The sequence below is a fragment of the Aaosphaeria arxii genome (genome assembly GCF_010015735.1).
Source record: "Aaosphaeria arxii CBS 175.79 unplaced genomic scaffold BU24scaffold_11, whole genome shotgun sequence".
NCBI lineage: Eukaryota > Fungi > Ascomycota > Dothideomycetes > Pleosporales > Aaosphaeria > Aaosphaeria arxii.
In genome coordinates this window covers 1,038,247-1,059,941 of record NW_022983484.1, presented here as the reverse complement: position 1 = coordinate 1,059,941, position 21,695 = coordinate 1,038,247, and the positions used below count along the sequence as shown (strand labels likewise).

Below are 21,695 nucleotides of genomic sequence, written 5' to 3'. Positions count from 1 at the left end.
GACACCAAACACCACCAGACACCAGACACTATAGACCAGAAAGAATACACCAGATTATAGGAGACTATGCAAGCTCCTCCACCGCCTCCGCCGCCTCCACCGCATACTGTGTATGCCCAGAGTGGAGGGGGTAGTATACAAGACCCACTCGTAAGTATATTGTAACTCAATGTACAATAAGCTTTGCTAATAGTATCAAGATAGAGTGGTGGCAGAAGCCGCCAAATTTAACAAGTAGAGTTTTGGAGAACGAGATCGCCGTTCGAGATGCGGCAAGGCCGTGGGGGGGGGGGGATTCTCATATGCAGTCATAAGGTATTGTACGTACTATGCAGTTGGATATGCTTTAGCTAATATGTTATACGTTGTAGGGCCAAGGCATTACCATCTAAGCTTTCTAGACATGTCTGACAACGCCCAGACAAGATAAAGCTTGATCGATACCTTGACTCGCTTGTTCTCGGTATCCAAAGAATAAAACAATAGGTAATTGCGAGCTAGGATCATCACATTTCTGAGCGTTGGGCTGCTACTCTTCATGGTCGCCCGCCCTGTGGTGAGTTGAGCATGGCTTCGGAGAGGGATGATTGCTCGAGGCAATAATCGTATCGCAACTTCGAAAGACATTTCACAGTAATGAAGACGATGCGCTTGAGAATAGAAACACCACAGGTACGAGGGTATCTGAATTATTTGCTGTAGTCAACCATCGAGATGGATGTCACGTTTGAGTCATTAATGAGGATATGCAAACCATCACGAGTCGCACAGATGTGTACTTCTTTCTTTGGTACGAATCTACAGTTTGATCGTCGTTTGGAAATACTGAAATCAGGTTGAGGGGCTTCATCTACGGTTACAAACATAATCTTACTCCCAAAAATAGTTAATTCAGCCTACTAGAAATGGATCTGGCGCGTGTCTTCGGATCCAGATTGGAGTGCTCTGTAATGCAGGAACGAGCCTTTAACTTCGAAGGATCCGTGACAGATCAGCAGCTGAGGAAACGGTGGATCCTAAGCGACGTCAGGTCGGCCAGGCCCCCATTTCCGTGATGAAAACAAGCAGTTTCCTTCGATACGTGCGAAAAGTTCTGTTTGCAGCTTTTCACAACTATCACTTGGGTACGGAGTACACGCGGCGTGTATAAAAACCGCCACCTCATCCTTCGTTCGATGGAGTCATCCATAAGAGCAATGCTATGACCTAATAGCTGAAGACAATCCTGAGGGTTGAGGCCAAGCTCAAATGAACGTTCTGGAACCCCTGAATCGCGGCACATCTTCTTAGCCACATCGCCCTGTCCAGATCGACACGGCTCCGGAGGTTGGACCCGTTGAAGCACACTCCACAAGCTCGTCCAAGTCTTGATTCACATCGCTTGCCGGAAAGCTCTCCATCCAACCACGCCTCCATAAGCAAAGCGTAGGGGAAATTCAAAGCCAAAGTCATGGACAGAGGATTTTCTTGCAGCTAGCTGCAGGAGGGCTTTATTTTGTGTTTCAACTGTGCCGGGCCTGCAGGCCGCAATACACCACGTTCAATTCTGCCTGAAGTGCTGCTGCTCCTCGAGAATCGCATTTGACGCGGACACGAAACCCTTCCCCGCACTCTACCTGCCTTATTGTTTCTCCCATCTGGGACAGCTCTCCCTGCATTGAAAGTGTCTCCTTTAGCGAGGGCTTGCAGCTGGCATAAATTGTTCGGCGGTGGGTAAAAAGGCCCATCGCAATGCCGAAAAGCCCATCTCGCCTACTTCGACTGTTCAAAACAGGAACGGAGCACGAGGGACGCAGATGACATGCACTCCCACCCTTCGAGACTCGGTTACGATTTTTTGACAGTTGTGACAGGCGGCGCTATGGTTACTGGCGTCCTTTTAAACTTTGAGACCCCCGGCCACCTCGAACCCCATGTCCCTTTTCGCAGCACGGCAGCCAATAGGATGCATTCCCATCGACTCGAATCGTCCAATTGCCAGTGTGATATGCAGTGCTTTTACCCTCAGCTGTTGAGGCCAATTGCTTGCAGCAAGAATGGGGAGCACTGGTTCAAATCGACCACCCAATTACTAGGCTTGCGGTAGAGCTATCCTCTTTCCTCGCCATGGCTGGACCGTGCTGCCAGGGCTGCGAAGAGGGTTTGATTCAGGTCACGCATGCGGCCCCTCAACAGGCTATTTCTGAATTATGTATGTATAGTAGCGCTCTTCCCATTATTGGGGATTTCCAGACTATAGAAGAATGGCGCATGCTCCAGGTTTAGGTGGCCGTGAATTCTTATGTTAACAGTATCCATACGTTCCTCCGACTTCCTAGACTCCAGTTGTATGACTACACGCGACTGAACGATCACGATCCTGTGATTGATGATGCTCGCACAAGGTCCTCCTCCGGGTGGTGCACCACCTCCTGGTGCGCCAGCGGGACCACCTGACGCCAGTATGATTCCTTCTATTCCTTCACAAGCAGCTCAGGACACTGCGCAAGCGTTCGTTGGCGTTGCGATCTCACTAAACGTCCTCGCGTTCTTGGTACTTGTTGGAAGAATGTGGACGAGATCTTTTCCTATATACCGTGTCCAGCCAGAAGATTGGATCATTTGCGGAACATGGGTAAGTTGAGCGTGTCCGAGATCGGGAAGGTTGATGCCAACAACCAACGTCCACTAGGTACTCATTGTCGTCGATACGGCTCTACTTCTCTTGACCGTTCCATTTAAATTCGGCCGACCCATAGAATCTATTACCCTCGCAGACGCTCAAAACGCACAGCATTACGCTGTGCTCGCCCAACCGATATGGGCCTGGTCCATGGCCGGCATCAAGATCTCGGTGTGTCTCATGCTCCTGCGCCTACAAATGGAAACACGATGGCGCCGCATCCTCTGGAGCCTCATGGGATTCGTCGTCATCCTGACTATCTACAACATGGTAGCGCAACTGACGCAATGCATCCCCCTCCACAAGACGTGGGACCTCCTCGGCCTGGTTCCGGGCAAATGTTGGGGACCGGACGCCATCCGCGCAAACCTCTTCGCCATGTCAACCATCAACGTCGTCACGGATTTCATCGTCGCTCTGATTCCCATCACGTTTCTCCGCAAGATCCAGCGCCCCGTCCGCGAGCGCGCAATCATCGGCACGTTGATGGCGCTCGGCATATTCGCTGGAGTGGCGTCCATCGTGAAGATGGTGTCGGCGGTCAACTTCGGCAAGACGAATGATATGGATCTGGATGGTATTCGAGTGGGGATGTGGTCGTTGGTCGAGGAGCTGGTGGGGTTCATCGCCGCATGCGTGCCGTGTTTGAGGTCGCCATTCCAGCGCTGCTTGGAATACTTTGGATTGGTGTCGACGCACGCAAAGTCCAATTACGGGAGGGGTTATGGCCATGTCTACGCGAGTGGGGCAGTGAAGAATTCGAGATCAAAGAGTGCGAATATGCCTGGTGTGAAGTTGAAGAGCCTCAGGAGCGTCGATGCGCCAAGTGAGGAGAACATTCTCGCGGAGAGTAGAAGTGCCCATACAGGAATATCGGGAGGGGACTTGGGCGTGAGGGGACCACTCGACGATGGAAAAGACCATGGGGATGGCATTTGGTGCACCACCGAAGTATATCTCGAACAGGAAGAACGACGGACTCCCAGATCAGAAATGAATGATAGGAGGGAAGCGGGTTGGGATGATGATATTGCAAGACTGCACAATAAGGATTTACGATGAGATCGATCAAAATCATTGCCCGATCTCAGACGATCTGGATGGTAATTAAGGCGTAATGGCGTGTGTTTGTTGTTTCTTAAGAGATACCACTGATTTAAAGTTTACCGTTGTATTGTTTCAACGTAAAAAGGAAGTAACTCTGATACACACATAGAACAAAAAGAAAGAATTAATATGACAATTGATAATTAGGAAGGCGTTTTCACAATTGTGAGTACATTTGCAGGGAATTAAGACTGTCAACTGACTACGGGGTATTCTTGAGTCTGTCAAAAGGTCGATTTTGTGGAGGGGCGGGTGAAGTGGATGAGAAGATGAGAACCGTAAAGAGACATGAAGTTGGGAATTTTTTGAGTGCACTTTAACAACAACATGCCTCTCTTAATGTTGTCCTCTTTCTCCCTCGCAGAGTGGAGAGGCTAAGGCGGGTTTTCATACCATTCAACCACAGTCCATGGCCTCACCCGATGAGCTGGATTGTTCGCGAAGTTTTCAACGTAACTTTAACGAACCATTGGTACCCGATCTGTGTATGAACTAGGTTCTCCAAGTAGCAAATGGAAGAAGAATGTAGTTAATGATACTACTCTGCAACCTTCGCTTTTATGATATTATACATTTAACGTAAAACAGTGTTTACAATGATAGCTTTAACTTACTACAGTAGTTTTAAGTCCATCATTTGTTAATCGTGAAGATGGTAGATTGAATGAAGTCACAGACCTTCTTCCGTGAGTTGACTACCTTTGTAGAATCATTCACGGTCCATTCAATGTTCGCAGTTCTGTCACATCTCAAATTCACGTATCAGGAACAAAGCAATATCAAGTAATGATGATTTTCGGATTGATAGAGTACAACAACAATGCAGGAGGCGGGGAACAAGTCTAAACAGAAAACAATGCTATGCAAGAAACCAAATCCAATGCGACCCAAACATCGCAATTCAACGCTCCATGAAATGCAAATCCAGTCCTACAAGCTTTCCCATAATCTAATCGGCGTTGCAGACCCACTTGGGCTCCCACCAGTTGCCGTTGGGGCAGACGGACCTGTTCTTGAACTCGTCCGCGACGCAGTTGCCGACCTTGACGCCGTCCTTCTCGAGCCAGAGGTCCTTGTCGAGTCCACAACCGCCCATCTTGTATTTGCCCTGGAGTCCTGGAATGTTTTCGAGCGTAACATCGCAGGGGTTGCCCTTGTTCAGCTTGATGCCCAGGTCTGCGCGCTCGGCGTCGTCGCAAGGGTTCTTGTCCTTCACCCATGCACCCCAGCTGTCTCCCTTGCCGAGGAGGTCGATGGCAGCGTAGTAAGTGCCGAAACGGACTTCAGTGGCTCGAGTAGCGAGCTTGGTAGAGGCCAATGGGGTGCTGGGAGCAGCGGAGACGAGGGTGTTGAGGGAGAGCATGGCAATGAAAGACGCGGAAGAGATAGTGAACTGCATTTTGATTGAAGGTGGAAAGGAGAGTTGTTGATTGGCAAGGAATGCGATGTTTGAATGATTAGATGGTTGTGTAATGAGTGTGATGCTGCAAAGAGCGAAAAAGGAAAGTGATTGTAATGACTGTGGTTGTTGTTGTGGTGGTGGTGATTTCAATTGTGACGGCTGAACATGGCAGCTTTATAGAATCTTGAATCGTTATTTTTGGTAGATGCTGGAGCCGGCAACGGGTCGTACGGCATAGCGAATGTGTAGCAGTGTCGCATAGTCAACGCGAAGTGGACGAAGATGTCGAAAACAACGGGACTCCGAGTTCAGTAAGCATTCTGAAATGTCACTACTCATTACTCACACTGCGAACGCGCTGTGGAGGTGTCCATTTTTAGCTTGTACAAGGCCGATCTGAAACTCGGACAAGTTAACCTCCCCACATCATGTCTCTTGTCTAATTCAACATCAAATCACAAACTCTACAATCGTGCACACTCCCATACAATACATTTCCGTAAATGCAGAGGCTAGATGCCTATGTACTGGTGCGGAACATTGTACGAGGAAAGCCTATGGCCGAAGCCCGTTACTCGCCGTGCTAGGCATTATTCATAAAAATTCCATTGCATCAGCCACAATTCAATGTCGCGGCTATGGAATCTCCGTATTACTTCCATAGGGAATTCGTAATGATCCGAGAGCGATTTTATCACCCGACAGCTGTAATCATAGACTAACAATGAGCCTTATCAAGAGGCTGCCAAAGCAATATCGTTATTGAAGGTAACTTCAATGCGCGGAAAGATTCCTTTTCCCTAAAGTCCGGGACTCCGGAGAATGTATAACACGACGCAATGCCTCGAGTGCGGAACCAAAACGGTTCAAGACCGAGGTGCACCCAATACGGGCACTGCTGCACATTTTGGATATGTGGGGCGGTTATGTTGTCCGATTGTTGAAGACCGGATCTAGCCTCATCTTTGAAGAATGGGAACCTTGAGTTTGTAACAAGATACGACACGGTGACGGCAGTTTGCCATTGACTACTTCAAACCTACACAACGTTGGGTCGATAATTTGTGTTAGATTTCCATTGGTTTTTGTTCTAAGGCAATGTCAGAGTGGTGAACCTTTTGCGCCAACATGAGGTTTTCATCCTCCACCATGAAGGAGGAAAACCAAAGGCGTGCATGATACAGCTGTGTTTGGAAATCCTGGAAAATCGTCTTCGCGACCATTATTCCCAGCAATTGTCCAACTACGCCCATTCGTCGCACGAAGTCTTTGGATCGAAATCGCTACCAGACTGAGCTGCGCAAGATAATCTCCAAAGCTGTCAATCACAAACAACTGCATGATTTACCCGGAGCAGATCCCGCAAATACCAGCCAGCAGTCCATTGCGCGATCATCTCCCGTGGATCAACACCTTCCCCGCACATCGTGCAGGCTGGGCAAAGTGCGGGGATACCAAGAGATAAGACCGTATGAACCTTTGATAAGGGGAATTCGTAGCTATAAAATATTGGTGGTAATTTTGGACCATATGTGAATGTTGCGAGAGTTGATCAAAATAATCTTCATATAGAGGAACTGATCGAGTAAGAACAGCGAATAAGAGCGAATTTTTACATTGTACCATTGTCCTAATTAATAGTTGGATTGTTCGCTATGTAAAATTCAACACACGGTCATCCCGCTCCTGCAAATGCGAAAGGCGTGCTTGCGGTTGTGAGAGACATATCGCTCATTCAGCCTTGGGATTGTAGACTTTGACGTAGCGGATATGCTCATTACCCGCGTCATCGTAATGTCTCTGAGCGACGATCTTGTACCCTCCAATCTTCGGCACGACCTTGGTCCAGATTGTCCAGTAGAAGGCGCCGAGCAACAACACGCCGACACCAACGACGGGGAAGACGTAGTACGGGTAGCCTTCGGCATCCCAGTCGCCATCCGGCGGAATGAAGGGCACGAGCGCGAGGAAGATGTTGGCGGCAAGGTAGAGCACGGATACGGGGATCCAGGTGTGCCATGGTGATGTCCAGGCTTCTTTCTTGCTCCACTGGAGGTAGATGAGACCGGCGGTGACAAAGCCATTGATCCAGGCTCCTGGGTAGGTGTACAAATCGGTGATGAAGTTGTAGGCTGGGCCAGGAGGAGGTGCCACGAGAACGATGACAGTCACAATCCAATGAAGGAAGAGCTGAAGAATAATTAGCCATAACTCGATAGAGAAAAGATACCAGGATACTTACGGCGGTGGAAGGAGAGTTGAAGGGCTTATTCGAGGCCCAGAAGCGGCTCCATGGGAGGAGACCCTCTTTGGCAAATTCTTGATTGAGACGAGCGTGGGCGAAACTGACAGCAAGCACGTTGCCCAAGTTGCTAATGGCGACAAATGCAGGCAAACTGCGAGCTCCTGCGCTATCTCCGAAGACTTTCCTGAAGAAGACTCCAGCAACAATGACGTCGCTAGTGGCAAGTTCATCTTTGGGAATGGCGGCGAAGTAGGCGACGTTGGCCAAAACATAGAGAATAGTGACTCCGCCGATAGCTAATGGAGCAGCGACAGCCAAAGTCTTACGTGGATTCTTGACTTCGCCCAAGACGTAGTTGGCGTTCTCCCACCCCTTATAAGAATAAATAATGCGGAGGAGCGCCGTGCAGTAGGCATAGGCGCCGCCTCCACCCCAACCTTCACCGGTATTGAACTTGAAAGCGTCATCGAAATTGTGCGGATTCTCGGGTCGATGACCAGCGAGGGCTGCGAAACCAGAGAATACAATGAAGAGGAGAATGACTGCCTTGAAGACACCCAGAACATTGAATAAGCGGATACCCCACTTCGGTGCGATGACATGGATGAGGATGGCGAAAGTAACGCAAGCGATGGCGATGCCACGCGCCTCCCAATCTCCCGGCTTCTCGACACCTGAAGCATAGAGAACGTAATTACCGAATGCAAGACTGTTACCAGAGGAGAATCCAAGGAGGATCATCTGTGCGGCAAGAACACATGTGGCCAAATATTTCGGGTGACGGTAGACGCGTTCCAAATAGTTCTTCTCACCACCAGAGCGCGGGATTGCAAGACCGAATTCCATGAAGACAGAGAGACCAGCAAAAGTGAGGATTCCACCTGCAAAATGGTCAGCTGGTTCAAGTCAACTGTGTCACTGTAACGCGCAGAACTTACCGATGATCCACAGGAACAGACACACCCCAACGCTTCCGGTAGCAGCGAAGATTCCAGATGGAGTAGAGAAGATACCCGTTCCAATCATCTTATTCAGAATCAGGAAAACGGCACCGGTCACACCAAGCTTCCTGTCATCGGAGTAGGCATAGGTATTGTCTTGCTGAACAACGCCTTGGTCGAAGTCGGGAGGGGGCGTGGTGTCGTTGAAGTCGTTCTTTGGCTGAACGACTTCACCTCCTGCTTCATAGTCCTTCTTGTCGGCCATATCGCCGTGAAGGACTGGAGGTTGAATTAAGGTTGTCGAATATTCCCCCCTAGTGCAGCCCGATCAGGGAGTTTATCTCACGACGCAGATGCAGGTGTAGTTGGCAGAACCACAAGGGTGGGAGGGAGTGACAGGATGACTTTGACAGGCTGTGCGCGCGATCCATGCATATATATGAGAAAGCAAGTCACTGGTCATTGCGAGGTGAACATCGCGAATCCCGTAGGAGGCGGTGATTGCCCTTTCGCCATTGTCAGACGGGTTTGCGATGAATGTCTTGGGTTACATGGGCTCCAAGGCACCGGGAGATACCAAGAGTTGGATCTTTAATGACAGACAACCCCATGAGGAAGGTCAAGGTGTAGGACTGAGAAGATCAGGCTGACGGGGATGGACGCGGGTTAGTGGGACAGGCGGGATGAGCGTCATGGGGGATGGGGTTTTGTCTTGGGGTTGATGCTGTTTGGATATACGTAGTTATATGGGCGAGACTTAGTTGGACGGTGAATGCTTGTATCGCCCAAACCGTTACTAGTGGATGTCGTGATGACAGGGGACCATCGCGTTGTGCCCAATTCCTTCTTGGCTATTTCACTCTTCCTCTTCATCTTCCTCTTCTGGCGTCCTACACCTCCGTCTAGATGAAATCCACTACGAGAGCTGAGGTCGACATCTGGAGTTATCAAAGTTCATCATCCATGGCCTGCAGTTACTGACTGTAGGGAATGTGCTACAGAGAAGACGACGGCTTCGTACTTAGCCCTCAGTAGCGGTGCAGGCGGACTACCGCCCGGACTGCAGGTCAACGGGAGCGTCGATCATCACCAAGCCTATGACGACAAGGATGGCAACGCACTGTTTCTGTCAAAGGAGCTCGTGCCCTTAATATGTGCCAGCCAAGCAGAGGAAGGACAACTTATTGGGGAGCGAAGGATCTTTATACGAATGTCGTGAATTCAACACAAAATGATGAATATATTCCTTCCAATAATGCAACACATTCATTCCCACCAAAATATACACAGTATGGAGAGGCAACAATGAATGCATGAGGCCTGGAAAGGAACACGTCCCTACATGGTCAAGTGTCTTCTAGAAGCATGTTCGACTTTAAGGCGGACCGGGACCCTCGACATCGATCAGCAGTCTCTCAACTGACCTGGTGCCTGGATTCTTGGAATGCGCCGCGCCGACAAGACAAGACTGTGATATGTAGATCGCTTTTTTTCTGACTTGTAACGTCGTTTCGTTTGATCGGGCGGCCGAGACGATGTTCGCACGATCTACGCGTACAACATATTAGGCTACATACACCAAACATAATCGTGCACAGTACCTTATAACAGCATAGCTGAAGTTTGTACGCAATGCTGCGAATCTGACAGCAGCTTCGATTTCGGATACTCTATCCTGGCTACGCGGCAACTGCACCCACCAATGGATCTAGATAATCCAATATAAGTAATGCTTGTAATACAGTTGTTTACAATTTGCATACAGTGGGATCACTTCCAGTCCAACTTCTGCTTTGAGCATGAAGTGTATGCTGAGATGGAGGAGGCGGTGGAGTTGATGGATCTGATGGAGGTGGAGGAGGTAGACGTGGGTTTTGCGTTTCCAACTGAGGTCTTCAACCTGTCTATATTCTTCTGGGGTTCTGTCTCGCCGCAGTGTATGGCGTATTTCCGTTACTCTATAGTGTACAGACGTCATCAAGACGAAACAAGGACAACAGCAGCTTCCTTCTTTCTTACTCCAAATCTCAGATGGAAGGTTTGGTCCTTACATCGCTCACACTGGCAGTTACGGCCCTACCTAATTTCTTTTTAGTGTTAACATCCTAATACCAGCTACCTATAGCAAAGCTAAGCTTAGTAAACCATCTTGCGTCGATACAGCCAGATATGGTTATAATACCAAGGACGATATGTAGAATGCCAGCCACTTACGTTGCGCCCTCATCCTTCTATCAAGTAGTCAGTTAAAGTTGACTAGAGTCTGTGTCAATTTCTAGTAAAATAAAGCACAGTATGTACATCATACATAGACACGCTTACTGGCCAAGTTACTCGCAGCCACGCCGCGCTTTGAACTCCGATGAATAACTATGGCCAACCACATAGATGCCTAGGTATTCAGTACCGGCCGAAGCCCTCAGCGAAGGTCTGTAGATACAGCGGGTTGGCATGTCAACCTAATTTCCTGCTAGTATATATATTATGCCTACAACAGTGCGTTTGCAAGAGATCTATTGCAAGCAGTTAAGGTTGTTTACTGGCTACAGCACACTCTTAAATAGATACTTTAGGCATCAGAGATACATGAAGCTAGCAGGTGGACAGTCCGACGTGCTAAGCTTTTGTACATTGATAGTCCTGCATCCGGCTGGCGCCTGTTCTACAACATGTAATTCCAGAATAAATCTCACTAACTGGTTTCTTGTCCTCTACATTTGCTTAAAAGAGAACATTACTTCGCCCTTGATTATTCTGAACACACTAATAAGAGCAAATTATGAACGAGTTGGAGCCAATATAAAGGCTACACCAACTAATCAGCAGTTACATCGCCGTGCCTCGCTTGACATGACCCGGTATCCTTATATTAGGGCTGTGCCACTCACAGTCAGATGGGCAAGTGGCATAGCAACACACACTTCAAATGGCCTACAGCCGAGAAGCTCTGTGGAGGCAATGGGATATGAAAATCCATCAGACGGTCCAGCGATCTGGGTGCTACGACAATCGACGGTTCTACAGATGTAACAGGCACCGCGACAGATCCGTATCCTTTCAGTGTACAAAAGTTAAGGACTGTTGAGCTATGTGAACATGCAACCTCTCAAGGGAAGCGTATGGGAGTCGCTGTCCCTATGAGGCCCAGCAGACACCTTATATATTAAGCTCGAGAGTCGCTAGCACACGATCAATCTATTTCGACAAGAAGTGCACCGCCCCTTCTCATTCCACCATACCATTGAAGAATCATGGCAAAAGTATTGAACAATGGCACAGAGCCAGCTGTACTACGCAAACTCGGAATCAAGTAAGTATCTGTGATTGACTTCAGCGTAGTATTTCGGAAACCCTCACTGATGCGGCGTGTCTAGTGAGAAGTACCAACTAGCTATGTATCTCCTGGATCAGTACCGTGGCACTATTCTCTCCTGTCGCTACACACTTCCGCAACACCTCGCACTGGCAGAGTCGCAGACCCGGTTAGAGGAGGTAGTGAAGGTTGCTGTCGTGGACACCATTATGAGACATCCAATGCTGCAAGTCGGCATGATAGATGCCACGTCTAAAACACCCTCGTGGATCCAGCTGAAGAGTCTCGACCTGAAGCATCATATACAATGGCTTTATCTTGGCAAAGATATTGATTTTGAACATACTGTCCAGGAAACCATTCGCGTTCAGCTCGATGAGCGTTTTCCTGAGCTTTCTACGAAGCAGCCAGACTGGAAGATCACCGTCATTTGGCAAGCAGGTGCTGCTGTCATGGAGGTCCTACTCACCTGGAACCACCCTCAGTTCGACGGTGTAGGTGCCAAGGTGTTCCATGAAGACCTCCTCGAGATGCTTACCAGCGTCGACGATAGAGGATACGAGCGGCCAGGATTGAATGAAGATATCCTTACCCTGCCCGAAGCGCCTCCCTGCCTTCCAACCCCAATCGAGAGTTTAAAGAGCCTCCCTTTAGATTTAAAGTATCTCGCCAGAGTATATTGGGACGAAATAAGGCCCCAATTTCTCAACCGTGACGTATCCCAGGCAACCTGGTGTCCGATCCGCTCCTCTCCATACAAGACCCAGTTCCGGGCCTTCTTAATAGACAACGCATCGTTACTTGCGATTCTAGCACTCTGCCGACAAAACAAGACGACAATCACCGGCCTGCTAAACGCACTGGCGCTCATTGCCTTCTCGTCGCGCCTCGACAGCGCGGCCGCCCCGGCCTTTCAATGTTCAACCGTCATGGACCACCGCCGGAATCTGCCTCCAGCACCGCCAGATGCCCCGTGGGATCGGTCTGACAGAGCAGTAAGCAATTACGTGACACAGGTACCCCATAGATTCGACACGGGGCTGGTGGGTCGAATTCGCTCCAAGCTGCTGGCGAATAGCAGTGAGGGATGTGACCTTCTATCCACCGACCTACAACGCGAGCTCTGGACTGTCGCAGCGCAGAACCGACGGGAGATATTGCAGAAGCTAGACGACGGGCTGCGAAATGATCTCGTAGGCGTATTTAGGCACGTCACAGACTGGCAGAAGACGATGAGGGATATGGCAAAAAGACAGCGTCAATTCACATGGCTGATCAGCAACATTGGTGTCCTCGCGGGCAACACTTCTGAAAATGCCCAGGAGTGGTCGATCAACCGAGCACAGTTTGGCCTCAGTGCAGAAATTCCCGCTGCCGCCATCGAGTTTGCCCCGATTAGCGTGGCTGGCCGGGGTATGTGTGTCAGTGTCAACTGGCCGGACTGCGCTGTTGATTTGATGCTAGGGGAGCGCATCATGGCTGATCTGAAAAGTTGACTGATCCAACTTGCGAGGCAAAGTCTTTCTGTTTCATAGGCTTACTCTAATGTGATCAGTTGTTGGCTACTTGGTGGAATGGAACAACACAAGGAGGTCATGTTAGAAGCTATCAGTATCGGAGGCCAACTACTGCATACATTGACATCTCATGTACACATTACATAATCTATCCCTTCTGAACTTATGTGTCTCACCATCAGATTTCCAAGCAGTTCATGCCGGGCGAGTGGTGTATTCGTTTGTGGCTAACTACGGTAGCTGGAGAAACGACATAAAGGTACAGAAGTATGCAGCTCGACTATCAGTCTCGCACTTATGGTGCGTTGAGACACTGCTACAAGTGATCCCCCAACCTGATCCTACCTGTCCTTGGCTGTATAGCCTAGGTTCACCTCCTACTTGATGACTAAAGGAATCTTGCCAAAGGCAACACAAAAGTCCTTTCAGAATCGTTCCTCAAGGGCTGCAGCCTTACGCTTGTTTGGCGCACTCCTGATGACTGTCCTGAAGTGCATATCGACCTCACTAGTGATGTCCACCATCGTCCGAGGTACTCCTTCATGCAGTGTTCGGAGGTAGATATGGGGCACTTTTGCGGTACCCTTTGAATTTTTCACGCTGTCGTACAATTGTTTTCCAGCGTGCGCCCACTGTTGTCGGATTTCCGGCAAGTGGCCAGGCATGGCCATTGCCATGACGAGCCTCCTCATCCTTGGGATTCCAAGCTTCCTAATTCTGCTGCCGTCAGAGTCCGCGCGACGTTTTGTGTGGGAACGCACATACCTGGTCTTGTAGCTGTGTGGGAGAAACAAGATCATTGTTGGACTAAAGTTGTACATCTTGGCGTACAACGCTGCGAATTCCAATTCCTTCTCTGCATTCGTGAGGGCGTACCCACAAGCCTTTGCAAAGAAATGCTTTGCCATCTCTTCGCCAGATGCAAAAGGTCTAGGACCTACTATTTTCTGTCCAAGGCGATAGGCTTTAGATCTAGTGTTCTCAAAAGCAGCGCTAAGTGCTCTGAAGGAGTTGTAGAATTCGACTGCAGCTATTGCGTTAAGAAGGTCGCTTGTAGCATTTGGAGTGTCATTCACATGCCCTCCAGTACGACTGTAAGCCAAGAAGAAATCTTGGATGATGCCAGTAAAGCCTTCATGGCCTGCGTATTCGAAGGCGCGGACATTCGGTTTCCCTACCTTGAGCTTATGGGTGAGGTTGTAGGCAGCAGTCTGATTAAATCTGTAGATCCCAGACCGACTATACATATCAATGATGAGATTGACGGCTTCGACCGCCATCTTTACACCGAATCCCCTGATTTGGTGGCGGAGTCCGGCCCCATACGCATACACAGCCTTGGATAGATATCTGAACAATTGGAGAAAACGACCGGCCAGGGCTTCTCGATCAAGGTCAGTAGAGACTCCGTACAAAACTTCTTTAATGTTGAGTTCATCCTCCCACGTCGAGACCAAGGCAGGTTCTTGGGGAGCGGGGTAGTCCTTTTGACCAACCGCCACCCTAACATCGTCTTGGAGGTACTGTCGTTCTTGGGGCATTAACTTCCTGTCGGTAGCGATGATACCCGTCATTGAGTCAACCAGGGCGCGCACTTCTCCTTTCTCGGGGCCTTCGTTGCTGAGCCGGGTGGCGATCTCTGGTAGAGGGCGATGGTTGGCCCAACCCCAACAGGCCTGCGTTTCTCGGCTTCAAAACGATGGGACCTCTTAGAATTTTCATCTTGATCAAGCATAGAACCCGAACTGAAATGTGTCGTGGATGATTTGAAGTGCCGGTGCGGGTAGCGGCCTGTGTGATCTTCTCTCTAACGACCTCAAACGCGATCTTTTGGCTGTAGCGGCGCAGAAACGACAGAAGATATTGCGAAAGCTAAACGACAGGCTGCAACAAGACCTCGTGGGAATTTTCAAGCACGTCGCGGACGGGCAGAAGACAGAGAGGTATATGGCGAAAAGAGATGTGGAGAGGAGGGGTGTGGAGAAGAGAGATATGGAGAAGAGGCGAAGAGGACGCGCCAGTTCGCGTGGCAGGTGAGAATAGCGGTGTGCTCGACGAACGGCTGTCAGGAGTAGCCAATCGTTCGAGCTTGATCTGATCTTGGTGCTGAGGTTCCTGCTGCTGAGATCGAATTTTCACCTGTCAGTGTGGCTGGTTGAGGGAAGAGTTTGGTGCCAACTGTCTGGATTGTGCTGTCGATAGAGTGCTAAGTGAGAGAGTCGTGGCTGATCTGAGGAGATGGCTGGCGCGATTGGCAAAGCAAAGATGGCGTGAACTTTTGTTTATTCATCAGTTTCCTTGTACAGTTGCAAATGCCAGTACTGAGGCTCAGAGAGGGGAATCAGGAAAGATTTAATGCATCATTGCTCCTGTTTCTGATCTCCAAGGCGACGTGTGCCAATTCGAATGCTTGCTACGATAGAGGCTCTTTCACGCTGTCGATGGAAAGTCATGTACTGTATATAGTAACCAGAAGTCTCAAGGAACTAACTCCACCCAAAGGCTAACTTGAATTTCATATGGAAATCACTTATATGGTAAGGTAGCCTCGAAACCCCCCCAACAGTCCACCAGCCAATCAATCAACCATCTGCATTTGAAGCCATCGAAGCTCGCGGACGCAATCTCTCCACTCTTCCGGAGTAACTATGTACGAACCGCCCTCTCTCTCGACTCCACTCATCCCCTCAATGCTCCTCCCGTAGAGCACCTAATTCCCACCTCCCCTCCACCCCCTTCCACAAAGCACACCACCATCCCTTCCATCGAGACCGAATCTACCCAATACGGCTGATCAAGAACCTCGGCGCGTTAATCGCCGCCTCATCAGTGTACAAGAAGTGGGCAGGGAGGATGAATAGCGTGCCATAGCACACGGTGTCAGTGACCTGGCAGTAGACCTCGACCTTGCTTCCGGGGAACCCATCAATGCCGCCTCTGTTCTGCAGATTCTGCGTGTATCCGAACAAAACGACGCCCTTGATCTGGTCCTTCACTGCGGTGCTGAGCTCAGAGATGGAGGCGGCCATTACGGCGGTGCCTTGGCTGGTTTGGGGGGTCAGTGATGAGGTAGCTATGGATGGGGCGATGAGAAGGAGGTGTCGTACCTGTAGCCGCCTGCTACAATGGCAGCGTTGGGGCATTTCTGCGCGGCGAGGTTGAAGAGACGCTTTGCTTCTCCGATGGCGGCGGTGCTGGTGCCACGGGGGAGGAAGTTGGATGCTAGGTCGGCTGTGTAGGGGAGGCCGACGCCTTGGACCCAGATATTGTTCCTGTACTGTGCTTCCAGGCGGTCGGCTAGAGTGGTTCCCGCGCTGATGCCCTGTTCAAGATGTGTTTAGCTTCAGCTCGAGGAATTGAGGGGGTTTCGAGATTGCGTTGGCATACCATGTTTCCAGGCTCAGTGGAAGCGCGAGCGAAGATGAAGATCACGCGAGGGCAGTTGGCAGCATTGCCGTTGACCAAGTCATTGCGAGTGGAGCCCACCTGGCGGACTTCCAAAGCAGCTTCTTCGGAGACTGGAGCAGCAGCGGCGAGCTGTGCGATGATCGAGAGGATAGCGAAGAACTTCATGGTTGAGATTGTTCAAAGATCGATTGATGCTTTTTCTTCGACACTGGAAGGATCTGGAACTTGGATTGAAGAAGACAGTGACTTTGCGGCTTGGTGTTTCTGATCGTGCTGATGAGATCCCTTTCGCCATGATTCCTTCACTCTTTTATACTTCTTCCCTCGCTCTTCAAGACACTTGCACATGTCTCCTCCCCGCTTTACCAAAAAGAAAAACCTTCAAGGCAATTCGATTTTGAAGCATCTTCCTCGGTATCTTTCCAGACTTCCCTTCCCACACCAGGATCATCGCGAGAAAGCACCGCACCCGCTAAGAGATTTATATTGAAGTCATCAGGGGGCCGGTCATTGCAGGAAGCATTTCCACGCTAATGTCTATCAAGATTACATACCTGCATCCATCGGGGGGAGACCTATCAAATCACCTCACCCCATTCCAACCATCACCGCCACAAATTTAGTCCTCAAGCATATTCCCCGAGAAAACACACCCCGTTGTCGTTAACCTGAAGCCCAAATTCACGTCACATGACCGCGTGTATGCACAGCGCCCAGACAGGAATGACCGCATTGCGTACTGCCTCGGCATCGAATATCAACACAGCAACACCATTCGTCAGCTAGCGACTTCGACATCAACAACATCAACAACGATGCACACACACACTCGACCATCCATGGAAAAGTGCTCTCCAGTACCCACAAAAACAAAACTTTGGCTGCAAGACTTCCGGTTCCTTTTCATGTACCCCGCAAAGCCAAGGTCGTAATGCTGCCTGTCGCCATCTCCACCATCTCATAGCAGGCTTCTGCTTGCCCTTCGATGCGATCAAAGAGTCCCATCATTGGTGGGACATTATAAAAAAGCAGTCCTAGCACAGCATCTTCTCGCGTATCGGCAACTATGAATCTGTAGTTACATACCTAGGTAGTTAGTGTCGGGACTCGTATATCTGGGGTACATGACATGACATGGTCTGGGGTTTTGCATTGCATTGCATCTTTTCAAAGGCGAGGAGAAAAGCAAAATTGAGGCTTGATGTTTTGGAATTTGCCGAGGCATTGATGGGAGGGAGAACTTTCTGGAGAGGAGAGAGTGTGTTGTCCTTGTTGTTTAATTTCGAGTTGAATGTGCCGCGGTTTGGGAGAGGATGTGGGTATGGCATGGCATGGCATGATATGGTGGATGGGATGGCTTTGGAATCGTTGTAGGACTATGGTGATTAGCAGGTGTCAGATCCTTCCATCTCCATCCATATCACGTGGAAAAAGGGCGATTTGGAAGCCATCTTGAACAAGAAGAATCTCGAGTAAGAGGATGCAAGGCATCAACGGGCTTCCTTGAATGTTCTGCTTCCCAGCGTGCCTTCTTCCGTTGATGGTTTCTCATCTAACAATAAGCGCATACGACAGGTTGAGATAAGCCTGAGGGTACTTCGACGTGGCAAAAGGGGCTCCAATCAGTTCGCGTGAGTATTGACAGTGCATTATCACTCAAATGGAACTATTTCTTATACGCTCATGAACGTTACCATGAACGAGGGAAAGGACCGCATTAGCGCAGATAAGCTCAACAGTTTGTCGTGCACACAGTATATAATCTGCTGAAGAAATACGTTGCGGAAACGTCGTCCCGTGGGTGGTCACTAACTTCAAGGAGTGAGATAGAGCAATTATGTGGCCAACACTTCGTTGTCGGAAATTCAGGGCACTTAGAAAGATCTTTGGGGGCACAGAAGAAACGGTGGTCTCCTTCACACTGCACGATGATATCTCATATTGTAACGCTTCCATTGTATTTGGTATTGTTTAACCCTAAACGCCTTTTTGTGTATTAGTACCCCATGAACAAACACTTCGCACCCATCAGTACCGTATTTTCAAGTATCTCGTCTCATATCTACCCAATCTTAACATCAACTTCCATAACACATTTGACCAAATCTACTTCGGTCAATCAAGTCATCAGCAGATCACGTCTCCGCAGCCGACCCCCCAGGTCCGAAGCCAGTGGACCCGAGATTCGAGCTCAGCCGGCGGAACCCTATGCCCATGCCGACAGGCACACTGCTCCTTCTCCTGACGGCGGTGCTCCTTCGTCGCGAGCGGCTCCGTTCTCCTCCCACGTTGGTGTGCGAGCTTGATGACGCGCGGCGCTTCTTGTATCTTGTCGCTACTCCTGCCCCAGGATAGCGGTTGTCTTCGTCTTCGGAGGACGAGTGATACGCGACAGATGATCCATAGGATAAGGTGTGGGAAAGTAGGTTGGTAGGTTCGCCGTATTCGGATTCGGATTGGCCTTCCTCGTCCTCCGCTGCAGTGCCGTTTCTCTTCGCCTTTGCGTCCACGTGCTTCCGCCTTCCGTTATCGTCGATAATGTCTCCTTCATCCTCATCGTCCTCCTCGCCACTCACGATAATAGAACTCCCAGACGAAGCACTAGCACTCAAAACGCTCCCCTCTCCATCCGCCTCGTCAGGATCGTCACCGAACCCCTTACCCTCGACCAGCCAGAATGTCGGCACAAACGCCGCGGCCGCGATCACGCTGAGAGCCCAGAAGGGGATGATGACGTAACCGATTTTGGCACCGAGGGTGAATAGATTGCCGCCCGTGGCTGGTCCCGCAGCTCGGCCTACCGCTGAAACGGAGGTCGCGAGCCCGTTCAGTACGCCCAGGACGCGCAGCGAAGGGGCCGAATTCGTGATCATAATTGTCGAGCAAGGGAACGCGAAAGTGCCTGCGAAGCCGCGAACAATCATCAGGGCGCAAATTCCCAGTTCCTTGGTGGACTGCGTGGGGAGAAGAGAGACGAAGGGCGTGATGAAGAAGACAAAGGGGTAGATACAGAGAGACATGCGGAGGCACGGAAGAACACCGAAGTGCCGGGTTATGGCTGGGAAGGCGAGGAATTGAAACAGCGTGCAAGCGATGGAGAAGACGGTAAAGATGGCACCGATGCGACGCGAGTCGATGCCAAAGCCGCCGGAGAATTTGAGGGGAAGCTTCACGGCGGGATCGTCTATTGATTGCGGTGGGTGGTGCATGAAGACCGGAAGAAGCTGGAGGAAAGAATTAGCAAACGATGTTGGGATGCTGAGAGGCATTGAACTAACTTGGTCGTATGAAAGTGAAAAGAATGCGAGGAGCGTGTAGACAATCAAGTTTAGCTGGGTCTGGGGAGTCAAAATCTCGAGGGCGCTGAGGGACCTCGTAGGCTTGATCGCGGCTGCATCTGGTGCTCCTGTCTCTTCGTCGTCGACGTCTTTCGAACCTAGCAGGGGTTCACGCTCGTGGTGATGATGATGGATCTTCTTCTCTCTTTTGCTAATCCTGAAAGTCTTTCGGAACCATGCAGTCAATTTATCTCCTACCATGCGCCCATAGTCAGGCGCATTCTTCTTTGATTCGAGCGTTTCCTATCACCAATCGATCAGCGCCACATTCCATTACTATCGTAAGAATAGCCGCCTTCATACCTTCAAAAACAGCCAACCAGTAATAATTCCCGTAATAAAGAAACACGCAGCAACGATATTCGGCAGGCAATAGGGATACCTCTCCAACAGCGACGTTCCACGGGGGCCATTCGGATCGACGCCCATCGGGTTCGACAACCCGCCTCCCAGCGAGGGACCAATGATGGACCCGACCGTGAAAACAAGCGGCATGATACTGAAAGCTCTAGGTTGCAATTCCTTCCAGGGACACAGTTCCGCGACGGTGGTGCGCAAGATGCCCACGTTCCCGCTACCGAACCCTTGCAGGCCACGCGCGACCATTGCCATGGGTAGGGTCGTGGAGAAACCCCACAGGAGCATCGTGATCATGGTATTTGTGAGGCCGATGAGGATTGTTGGTTTGCGACCGATGCGGTCGCTGATGGCGCCCCATATGATTCCCGTGCAGGCCTGGCAAATGGAGAAGGTGGCGGAGGTGAGGCCAGCCCAGCGTGCGATGTCATTTTTAGGGACGCCGAAGGACTCGATCATCTCGGGGAGGTAGGGGAAGACGGAGGTGAGCGCGATGGGCTCTGCGAAGCGACATATTGCTGCGATTGCGGAAATGGTATGTTAGTGTATCGAAGGGGCCTTCAACGTAGTTTTATGAGGGCTGGAGAAGTCGCTGAGGGAAGGGAGAGGGAGGGGTTTAGGAATGACGCACAAAGGATGACCAGTTGCTTGACTGGTAAGCGGCGCTCTGTCATATCAAGGCGAGGGTGAGCCACAGAGGCATGCTATCAACCTTCAGAGAAGGAGACGAGGGAAAGGGAAGGGAAGGGATAAGAATGGGGGGTTATAAGAGTGGGGATGGAGGGAATGGATGCGGTGTGCATCACATTGCTGGGTTATGTATGTACATATGTATGTATGTACAGATGTGTTCGGAGTATACCTACAGGTATATGTATGTAGTTGGCGTAGTTGGATGGATGCAGTTGACGAGTGACGGAATAGCTGTGAGACAGGTCGGAATGACTAAGGAGCCGCCCCCCGCACATCACGGCACTCCCTCTACCGACCTCCCTCTCTCATATCTCACTTGCTATCAAGTACCCAATAACCTTTCGAACATAAATGATTATTCGGTCCTCACTTCTCCATAATGATCTTTGCTCTCGCTCTAGGTTCTATGCTGGAATAGTTTCCGATGGTTATCCGCATGGGCATGTAAGGTGGGAGTCACATAGTCACACGCACACGCGGGCGGCATCGAATCCTAGCTGCAGATGCGCACACCACCCATACACACCCACACGACGATCCTTGTTGCCCCAACCATTTACTCCATCCTGCTATTCCATAAGAGCCATAATTGTTGAAACGACAATAGTAATGCAGAAATCTCTGTTTTATTGAATTCGATCCAAGCTCGTTTCCACTCCATCAGTCTTCTCCATCCAAAGAGAAACTACCTGATCGCTACGTTGGTTGATTC

General features: G+C 50.0%; 7 protein-coding genes across 7 annotated transcripts; 2 read left to right on the top strand and 5 right to left on the bottom strand.

Annotated features, from left to right (window-relative positions):
• Nucleotides 1–2,241: 2,241 nt before the first annotated feature.
• Nucleotides 2,242–3,913, top strand: BU24DRAFT_427741 (uncharacterized protein). Its single transcript, XM_033529290.1, has 2 exons — nt 2,242–2,614; nt 2,672–3,913. The coding sequence occupies exons 1-2, from the start codon at nt 2,369–2,371 to the stop codon at nt 3,722–3,724; spliced, it is 1,299 nt and encodes a 432-aa protein (XP_033378966.1). The 5' UTR covers nt 2,242–2,368; the 3' UTR covers nt 3,725–3,913.
• A 650-nt stretch (nt 3,914–4,563) lies between these two features.
• BU24DRAFT_427740 (uncharacterized protein) lies at nt 4,564–5,454 on the bottom strand. The gene has a single exon (XM_033529289.1). The coding sequence runs from the start codon at nt 5,166–5,168 to the stop codon at nt 4,719–4,721; it is 450 nt and encodes a 149-aa protein (XP_033378965.1). The 5' UTR covers nt 5,169–5,454; the 3' UTR covers nt 4,564–4,718.
• A 1,350-nt stretch (nt 5,455–6,804) lies between these two features.
• BU24DRAFT_400110 (amino acid transporter) lies at nt 6,805–9,096 on the bottom strand. Its single transcript, XM_033525440.1, has 3 exons — nt 8,355–9,096; nt 7,414–8,297; nt 6,805–7,361 (listed from the first exon to the last, which is right to left on the bottom strand). Exons 1-3 carry the CDS (start codon nt 8,620–8,622, stop codon nt 6,903–6,905), a joined length of 1,611 nt encoding a protein of 536 aa, XP_033378964.1. The 5' UTR covers nt 8,623–9,096; the 3' UTR covers nt 6,805–6,902.
• A 2,512-nt stretch (nt 9,097–11,608) lies between these two features.
• On the top strand, nt 11,609–13,166 carry BU24DRAFT_356555 (uncharacterized protein; the record flags this gene model as incomplete). The annotated part of the gene is made up of 2 exons (XM_033523905.1): nt 11,609–11,667; nt 11,732–13,166. The coding sequence occupies 2 exons, from the start codon at nt 11,609–11,611 to the stop codon at nt 13,164–13,166; spliced, it is 1,494 nt and encodes a 497-aa protein (XP_033378963.1).
• A 446-nt stretch (nt 13,167–13,612) lies between these two features.
• Nucleotides 13,613–14,761, bottom strand: BU24DRAFT_414188 (uncharacterized protein; the record flags this gene model as incomplete). The annotated part of the gene is made up of 2 exons (XM_033526201.1): nt 13,613–13,904; nt 13,953–14,761. 2 exons carry the CDS (start codon nt 14,759–14,761, stop codon nt 13,613–13,615), a joined length of 1,101 nt encoding a protein of 366 aa, XP_033378962.1.
• Nucleotides 14,762–15,941: 1,180 nt separating this feature from the next.
• Nucleotides 15,942–16,760, bottom strand: BU24DRAFT_378764 (carbohydrate esterase family 5 protein; the record flags this gene model as incomplete). Its single annotated transcript, XM_033524673.1, has 3 exons — nt 15,942–16,232; nt 16,295–16,509; nt 16,575–16,760. 3 exons carry the CDS (start codon nt 16,758–16,760, stop codon nt 15,965–15,967), a joined length of 669 nt encoding a protein of 222 aa, XP_033378961.1. The 3' UTR covers nt 15,942–15,964.
• A 1,763-nt stretch (nt 16,761–18,523) lies between these two features.
• On the bottom strand, nt 18,524–21,315 carry BU24DRAFT_427735 (MFS general substrate transporter). Its single transcript, XM_033529288.1, has 4 exons — nt 20,922–21,315; nt 20,237–20,808; nt 19,874–20,176; nt 18,524–19,819 (listed from the first exon to the last, which is right to left on the bottom strand). The coding sequence occupies exons 1-4, from the start codon at nt 20,962–20,964 to the stop codon at nt 18,731–18,733; spliced, it is 2,007 nt and encodes a 668-aa protein (XP_033378960.1). The 5' UTR covers nt 20,965–21,315; the 3' UTR covers nt 18,524–18,730.
• Nucleotides 21,316–21,695: the final 380 nt, after the last annotated feature.